Source organism: Condylura cristata, unplaced genomic scaffold (assembly GCF_000260355.1).
Source record: "Condylura cristata isolate star-nosed mole 26May11 unplaced genomic scaffold, ConCri1.0 scaffold00043, whole genome shotgun sequence".
Taxonomy (NCBI): Eukaryota; Metazoa; Chordata; class Mammalia; order Eulipotyphla; family Talpidae; genus Condylura; species Condylura cristata.
In genome coordinates this window covers 2,015,206-2,024,832 of record NW_004567144.1, presented here as the reverse complement: position 1 = coordinate 2,024,832, position 9,627 = coordinate 2,015,206, and the positions used below count along the sequence as shown (strand labels likewise).

The 9,627-nt window shown below is 33.9% G+C and overlaps 1 protein-coding gene across 4 annotated transcripts in view; it reads left to right on the top strand.

The window, feature by feature from the left end:
* OPHN1 (oligophrenin 1) overlaps nt 1-9,627 on the top strand; it is a 487,931-nt gene that overhangs the window by 201,656 nt on the left and 276,648 nt on the right. For all 4 annotated transcript variants that reach the window (XM_012733926.1, XM_012733925.1, XM_004694439.2 and 1 more), the window contains exon 4: nt 7,410-7,471. In XM_012733926.1, coding sequence (XP_012589380.1) covers nt 7,410-7,471 — 62 coding nt within the window. The remainder of the gene's footprint in view (nt 1-7,409; nt 7,472-9,627) is intronic.

The window sequence follows — 9,627 nt, the reverse complement described above, 5'->3', positions numbered from 1 at the left end:
GGCAGGCGGGAATCGAACTCATGCGGAAGTGGCTTCAGATTCTCAGTGCTGTGCTTTAACCCGCTGCGCCACCAGGGAGGGCCGGGATTACTTTTTAAAAAAAGATTTATTTATTTATGCATACAGAACTGAGGTACAAGCCAGAGGATGGGGGGCAGAACAGGCATATGGATGAAGTATACTGATGAGGGGAGCAGTAGGCGGGTCAGGAGAGATCTGCCATCCCATGAGAATCACCTCTGGGGCAAGGGCCAGGGATCATACTTGCATTGAAGCAGCTGAGCCAGCTTGCAAGACTGGGTCCTAACCTGTTGCACCACCAGAGAAGGGCCTGGATTACTTTTACAGCTTTCTTTCACCCAGTTGCTCCAGCTGGGACTTAAAATAATATGTTGAATAGTATTGCAGAGAGTGGATTTCCTTGTAATATACCAGGTCTTCGTGGAAAGTTTTTCAGTTTTTCTCTATTAAATACTAGCTGTGGGTTTCACACATATATGATTTTCATTATATTAAGGTATGTTCATTTATCTGCAGTTTTTCAAAAGCTGTCTTTAAATCATGAATGAATGTTGAGTTTTACAAATGCTTCCTCAGCATCTATTGATAATATTATATGGTTTTTATTTTTCTTTTATTGATGTGGTAATTTATGGTGATTCATATTTATATGTTGAGACATTTTTGTGTTCATATTCTAAATGCCAGTTGGTCATTTATGTGTGATTCCTTCAATACCTTGTTGGGTTTACTTTGCTAAATTTTTATTGGGATTTCTTGCATCTCTGTCTTTTAAGAAGATTGTTCTGTAGTTTTCTTTTTTATATATTGTCTTTGTTTGGTTTTGTTATTAGCATAATTCTGGCCTTGTAAAATGTGTTTTTGAATATTCTTCTCTTCTAAATGTTTGAAAGGGTTTGAGTAGGATAGGTATTACTAATTCATCCTTCAAACTTTGGTAGGACTCATTTGTGAAACCATCTGATCTTGGACTTCTATTTTTTTGGAGATTTTATTATGGTTTCAATTTCCTAGTGTGAGATTTGCTTGTTCAGATTTTCTATTATTCTGCCTTTGTGTTGGATTATTGTACAGTTTAAAGAATCTGTCCATCTCATCCAGGTTGTTTAACTTTCTTGCCTATAAATATTCATAATAATCTCATATCTTTTGAATTTTCAGTGTCAGCTCTAACGTTTCAGCTTTCTTTTTTTATCCATTTTATTTTAGTTTTCTCCTTTTTTTCTTCCTTAGAGTTGCCCCTAGATGATTGTCTATTAAGAAACATATTTTTCAGAGAAATAGCTTTTGTTTTCACTGATATTTTTAACTTTTTGCTCTAATTTTTACTATTTCCTTCCTTTACTTGCTTTTGAAGTTTTTGCTTTACTTTGTTGTTCCTCAGGATGAGAAACAATGTTCTCTATGTGGGCTCTTGTTTCTTCACAGACTTCCCTCTTAGTACTGTTTTGCTTTGTCTGATACATTCTACATGGTTGTTTTCTCATTGTCATTTGTTTCAAGGGATTTTTTTTTTAATTTCCTTATTGATCCTGTATTCTTTCAGCAGTGTATTCAGTGTCCACATACTAGAGGATTTCCCTGCTTTCTTTTTTTTTAAGATTTATTTATTATTATGCATACAGAACTGGGGTACAGGCCAGAGGTTGTAGGGGCAGTGAGAACATTCACCAGGGACAGAGTGGGGAGCAGAACAGGCAGATTGATGAAGTACACTGTGGAGGGCAGCAGCGGGTGGGGTCAGGAGAGGTCTGTAGCTCTGGGGCAGGGGTCAAACTCATGCTTAGTGCTGTGCTTTAACCCACTGCGCCACCAGGGAGGGTAGGGCCCTCCCTGCTTTCTTTTATAGTTGATTTCTAGTTCTTTATGATCTGAGAAGACACTTGATATAATTTATATCTTCTTGAACTTGTCTTGTGGTCCAATATAGAGTGAATCCTATAGCATATCCTTTGTGTACCTGATAAAAATTCATGTACTCTTTTTTAGGGTACAGGGTTCTATAGATGTCTATTGTATCCATATGGTCAAATACTTTACATAAAGCTACTCTGTCCCTTTTAATTTTTTTTTGTCTTATTATTCATTGATGAGATTGGAGTGTTTTATTTGTTATCCTTTCAATACATTGTTGGGTTCAATATGTAAAAAAAGAAGTCTTTTTTTCCCTGAATGAATAGTGGTTGCCTAATATATTTTGGTGTTCCTTCCTTTATTGAATATATAATGATGAGTGTTATGTTCTCCTGATATTGTTGACTTAATCATTATGTAGCTTCCACCTCTCTCTTGTTACATTTTATAACTGGAAATTTATTTTATCTGATATAAGTATGGCTGTTTCCATCTTCCTTTGGGTCTCATTTGCTTGTAGGATTGTTTCCCAACCCTTTACTTTGATCCTGTGTGCATCTGTGGAGCTCATATGTGTTTCCAGGAGACAAAAGTAGGTTGGATTCTGTTTCCTAATTCAGTCAGATACTTTGTGTCTTTTAATTTGTGAGTTTGTTACAGGGTAACCCCTAGTGAATTGGGTTGCTTGACTGTCTTCACCTGTGGACTTAAAAGGGACTTACAACAAATTTCAACTGCTAGCACACACAAAAAGGTTAATAGTGGGTTTATTTACCAGGGAAAGGGACATGAATAACTCAGGAAAAGAGAGAGAGAGAAGTTGGTTAATGCATTCTACCACTTTCACTGACCTGGAACCCCATAGCACACTGAAAGCCAGTGAAAAGGCAAGAGATCAACCACAAATCACAAGGCCAAGAGACACCCCAAAGCCCAGAATGTCCAGTTTTATATCCATGCAAAAATTGCTGCATTAATTCCACCCTCAGATCCTAGGAATCATCCCTTTGGTGATGCTTGAATTTCTAATTCTGGCGTCTGGGGTGGAACCCACAAAACCTGTATCTGTAGAGTTCTTTCAGGACATCCTTTCCTCCTAACAAGTTTAGTTCATTACATTTATACCAATTAGTGATATATGAAAATCTGTTGCTGTCAGTTAGCCTTTAATTTTGTTCTCTAGATTTCTTTTAAATTCAGTTCTTTCTGGGTGTTTCTCTATTTAGCTTCTCTATTAGAGTTCCTTTCAGTATTTCTGGGAATGGAGAGTCTAGTTTTTGCATACCTCTTCTGTTTTTTTTCTCTTTGCTGAGAAGTAACTTATTTCTTCCTTGCATCAAAGAAGAAATTAATATAGAATTTTTGGTTCACAATTTTTTGAGCATGTCTTTCCACTCTCTCCTCACCCACAGTGTTTCCTCTGAAAAGTCCAGTGTTTCACGTTCTGGGTTTCTTTGTGGGTTTTATGCTTTAGGCTTTTGTAGTTTTATACTATCTGTGGTGTGTTTCTCCTCTTTCGTTTTATATTATGTATGTTAACGTATTTTTAACCTATCTGGAGGTTTTCTTAAATATTATTCATATTTTCAAAGAACCAAATCTTGGTTTCATCATTATTTTATAAGGTCACTTTGCTTTCTGTTTCATTCATATCTACTCTTTTATTCTTTCTTTTTTTCTGGTTGCTTTACACCTAAATTAAAATTTCATGGGTGTATTTTTCTTCTTAATGTGAGCTTGATTTACAATAATCATCCCTCTTAAATTTTGCTGCTTCCCCAAGTTCTGACCACTTGAGGTATTATTTTAAATTTTATTATATTGAATTAGTTTAAATTTTCCAATATCTTATGATTTAGAGGTATAGATTCATAACTCTTCAGATTTATGTTACCACACCACATGCACCAAAGAAACATCCATAATCTTCTGCCACAGTCCATTCGGCCATCTTGCTGTTTCCATGATCTACACTCTCTCCTCTCTCCCCTTGTGATAGTGCATCAAGTTATTATTTTGATTTCTGCTTTAAATCCACCTTTAATCTAACAGCTCAGTAGTATATTGTTTAGTTTTCATATATTTTATGCTTTTCCTTGTGTGTGTGTTTTTTTTAGTTGAATGCTAGCTATGGTATTATGGTCAGAATAAACACTTGATTTGACTTCAATAAGGTATGATTCATTTTGTCATGTGTAGCATTGACTGGAGTCAAAACATATGTTTTCTTAAATATGTTCCATGTGCACTTTAAGAAATGTTCATTCAACACTTTTGTGTGATTTTACTTCATATATTTATAGCTGTTACTGATATTTTTTATTGCCTTGCTCTTAAATCTAAATCCATGATTGTCTTTGTTGATATCAGGGATTTCCTATAAATAGAAAAAGACTGAATGTTGTTTTGAAATCCATTCATCCACTCTTTAATTATTGAATTCATACCACTTGCCATTTAGGTTGTTATTGGTACATGAATGTTTATTGGCTATTTGTTATTTTTAATTTTTTTAGTGTGCTTTTGTCTTTTCATTTTTTAAATTTTCCTTTTATGTTTCTTAGTTTACATTTCCATTGTCTAGATTTCATCCATGTTACATATATTAACATGAAACCATTTGTATCAGTCACTTATTTATATCTATATCTATATATAGTTACATAACACTATATAAGTTTTAAGTATTCATCATAAAAAATCAGCATGTTTATATACTATTAAGCTCATCAGAAAATGATCAGTTTTGTGGTTGGTCCCCTTTGAATTGATTTATCCTTATCTACTTTGTTCCTTCCCTCTGGTTTCCTCTAATGGTTCTTATAGTCCATAAGTTTCATTTTGTTTTCATTAATAACTCTGTTGTTTCTCTATACCATATACAGATAAGGTTTTATGGTGTTTGTCTTTCTCTTACTCATTTCACTAAGCATAATAACTTTAAGTACATCCATGCTGTTGCAAATTGCAGAATTTCATCTTTTTATTGTTGAAAAATTGCTTTTATATACCACATCATATTAGTCCACTCATCTGGTTTTATAAGGTTAATTTACTTCTGGTTCATGACTATTGTAAATAGTGCTGTAGTAAGCACATAGTTCTGTATATTTCCTTGAATTGGGTTTTTTTAATCATTTACCAATAGTTGTGATAAGTGAATCATAGAGAATTTATATTTTTATTTTTTTAAGAATATGCTGATGTTTGCTTAGTGAAATAAGCCAGAAAGAAAAGGAAAAATACCGATGGTTTCTCTCGTAGCAAGAATATAACGAACCAGGCAAGAAAATAATGATAATAATGAACAGTTATATACCAGAGACATTTTATGGGGGTAGAGTGGGGAATGGGATCAAAAACAGTGGGGGGAGGGAAATGCACTGGACTATGGTGATGGCACATGGGTGATTTGGTGATGGGAAACCCACGGGGATTACAACTGAGATGGAAAAATGCACAAAATGATGTAAAAATAAACTTATATTATTAAAAAATAATTTGCATGATGCTTTTGGTAATGGTTACACAAATATACACTCACACCAACATTACATTAGTGTTTCCCTATCTCCACATCTTCTCCAATGCTTGTTGGTTCTTGTCTTTTGGAGACTAGCCACTATCATGTGTAAGGTAATATCTCATTGATATTTAGATATGCTTTTCTCAAATAATATAAGATGATGAACATCTCTCCATCTGCTTTTTGAACATTTACATCTCTTCTTTGGAGAGACTCTGAGTTATTCAATTAGGTTTTTTGATACACAAAATTATTTCAAAATGGAATAAAGACTGGATATAAAAACCAAACCTATAAAATATTTGAAATAAACCATAGGGGACACATTATAAGACAGCTATACTAAAATGTATTTTGAGCTCTATCCCATTGGCAAGGAAAAGCAACATAAAAATTAAGTTGAATTACATTAAAGAAAAAAGATTGTGAATCTCAAAAGAAACAAACACTAAAACAGAAAGGCAGTTTACAGAATCAAAAAATACTTGTTCATCATACATCTGAAAGGAGACTAATTTCCAATATACAAAGTATAAAATCCAACAACAAAAAGACAGTTGACCCAGTCAAAAAATAACCCAAAGACCTAAGTAGACACTTTTCTAAAGAAAACATTCAGGTGGTCTACAGACATATGGACATTTGTTCAACAATTCTTACTTTAAGGTAAATACAAATCTAATCCTCAATGAAATCACCTCATCTCTGTTAGAATGACCCACATCCTAAAGAACGGAAAAACAAATGTTTGTGAGGATGTGGTTAAAAATGCACTCTCATCCAGTATTAATGGGAATGCAATGTATGCAAAATACAAACGCAGATTTCCTCTATGGAAGACAGTATGGAGTTTTCTTAAAATAACAAAGGAAAATTCTGTATGACCCAGCAATAATTCTATTAGGTAACTGTCCTTAAAATATGAAAACTCTAATACTCTATGTATGCCAAAGTTCATAGTGGCACTGTCCATAATTACCAATTCATGGAACCAACGTAAGTATCCTTCAACAGATGAATGGATAAAGAAGTTGTGTAATATGTAGTTAAGGGAGTAGTACTGCACCTTTGTGGAAGTAGATGACAGTTTCTTTTTGGAAAAAATGGATGAACCTTGAAGTGACTATGCTAAATTAAATAAGCCATAAATTGAAAGATATTGAATTGTTTCACTCATCTGTGAAATATAAATAACCAGAAACACACAAACAAAATAAAACAACAATAAATGTTGGACATAGTGATGGAAATTAATAGAGCGAATGGGGGAGGAAGGTAGATGGGATATGGCATGGGTGGTTGGTCGAGGGTGAGTGGAATATGTGAACAGATGGAAGAACAAAAATATAATCCCATCATTAAAAAAAAAACAAATAGATTAGACAAAGATAGACAAATACTGCATGATCTTACTGGTATGTGCAGTCTAAGAAATCCAAACGCATAGAAAAGAAATCAGATTTGTGATTGATAGAATTTGCTCCAGAGTTGAAGTATGGGGGCTGGTTGAAATGGGTGAAATTGGTCAAAGGCATAAAATTCTAGTACAGGACAAATGAAAATTGTGGGCATTTTAATGTCCGACTTGATGACTATAGTTAACACTTACTGCTACATTATATGTATGAATGTCACTAAGAGTTGATTTTAAAGTTCTCATCACAGGAAACGTTTATTTTTGCAACTATATAAAGTGATAGGTGTTAACTAAACATAGTGTAGTAATTACTTTTCTCTAAATCTATGTGAATCACTATGTATTTCTCTTAAACTCATACAGTGTTTTATGTTAATTATATCTCCTTTAAATTAGAGGGAAAGTAAAACCTTTTGAGTATGAGGAGTGACAAAAAAGAAAATAGAAAATGAAACAGTCGGCAGGTTCTAAACTCATTCTCCTGTTGACTTTATATTTGATATGTCATTCTAATGGGCATGCCCAATTTCCTATCATATATATCTCTGCCACTGCCAAATAATTAATCAATCTTTTATTCTGTCCTTCCAGCTGAATCCTTCAAGGAATTTGCTGAATTGCTCAATGAAGTAGAGAATGAGAGGATGATGATGGTAGGTCACTGATATGAGTGGACTGAAAATGGGAATTTTTCCTGTCCTTTTTTTTTTTTTTTTGCAGGTGTAGTATCCTATCGATGTCTGTTAGGCCTATGTGGTCTAGAAATTTGTTTAGTGCTATTGTGTCTTTATGTTCTGTCTCATTGAACTTTGCATTGTTGAGAGTGGGGTGTTGAAGACTCCTACCACTTAAGTATTATTTCCTATATCTTTTCAGAAATAATAGCTGTCTAATGTATTTTGGTGCTCCCTTATTTGGTGAATATATATTGATGAGTGTTATGTCTTCCTGTCCCCTTGATCATTATATAATGTCAGTTCATATCTCTTGTCACCCTTTTAGTTTGAAGTCTATTTTAAACATGTAAGTATGGCTACATCTGCCTTCTTTTGGGTGTCATTTGCTTGTAGAATTGTTTTCCAACCGTTTACTTTCAACCTGTTTTTTCATTGGCTCTTAGGTGTGCTTCTTGGGCAACAAAAGGTTGAATTCTCTAATCCAACATGCTACTCTCTGTCTTGTGTGTGTGTGTGTGTGTGTGTTTGTGTGAATTTAGCCTGTTAACAGTTAGGATGATTATTGACATAGGAAGTCTTACTGCCATTTTGTTCATCATTTTATGGTTCTGTTAAATTTCTCAGTCAATTCTTTGTGTTCATTAATCTATTGGTTTTGATCCCAAGGCTTCTTGTAATATTATTTGAAGTGGTTTTTAGTTGTAGCAAATTTCTGAAAATTTTATTTGTCTGAGGAGGTCATTATTTTTCCCTTATTCAGGAAGAAGAGCTTTGCATGATAAAGCATTCTTGGCTCACATTTTTTGTCTCAGAGTTTTTTGAATATGTGTCTCCATTCTCTTCTTAACTTCAATGTTTCTTCAGAGAGATCTGGTATTAGCCTAGTCATTGTTCCTTTATAGATGATCTGTTTCTTCCTCCTAATCAGCTTCATTACTTTTCTCTTTTTTAGACTCCTAGAAACTTTACTACTATGTGCCTTGTTGTGTATTTCTTAATTAAAGTTGTTTGTTGTCATTTTAGCTTTGTGTATGTCTATTTTCATTTCCTTTTGCAAGTTTGGGAAGATATTCCAGTTATTTCCAATTATTTCCTTGCCTAGCTTTTCAGCAGTTTTCTCTCTCTTCTGCTTTTGGAATTCCTGTGTCTCTTATATTTCCTTTCCTTTTGGTGTCAGATAATTCTGGAAGTGTTTCTTCATTCTTTCCCTTTGTAACTCTTTTGTATATTTGTATATCTTTTTCTTTTTTTTGGTTCTATTTGTGTTTATGTCTTGGAAATTACTGTTTTGTTCTTCCATATTTTTTATTATACTTCCATAGTTTTCTTCAGATTTTTTTGGATAGGATTTTTTTTTTACTATTTTATAAATACATTTTTAAAAATTATTCTTCATTTTGTACAGTTTTTTTATCCAGTTGTAGCCTCCGTGGACTTCCCACACCACTTCACCCATGTTCCATCACCACAGTCCCATGTGCTCTTCCCACCCCACTTCTTATCCTGTTCCCCTTTCCTCCCCTGTAGAATGTCTCTGGCTTACAGTTGTTAGTTGATGTTCTTTTTTACTTACAATTATATATATATATATATATATATATATATATTTATTTATTTATTTATTATTTTTTCTTCCCTGATCCCTTACACTCCTGCTGAGCGAACCATCTACTCCTGCTGAGTGAAACCATCTGGCATTTTTCTTTTTCTTTCTGGCTTATTTCACTAAGCATGATCTTTTCCAGTTCCATCCATGTTACTCCAAATGCCATGAATTTATTTCTTGATTGCTGAGTAATATTCCATTGTGTATATATGCCATTTCTTCTTGATCCAGTCATCTATTTTGGGTTTTTGGGTTGATTCCACATCTTCCCTTTTATAAATAGAGCAGCAATAAACATAGGGGTGCAGGTGTCCCTTTGAATTGTTTGTTTTGTGCCCTTTAAGTAGATACCTAGGAGTGGAATTGCTGGATCATAAAGAAGCTCCATTTTTAGCAGTTTGAGAAACCTCCACACAGCTTTCCATATTGGCTGCATCAATTTGCATTCCTATTGACAGTGTAGGAGAGTTCCTTTTTCTCCATACCCTCAGCAACATTTCTTGTTTCTTTCTTTCTTTTTTTTTTT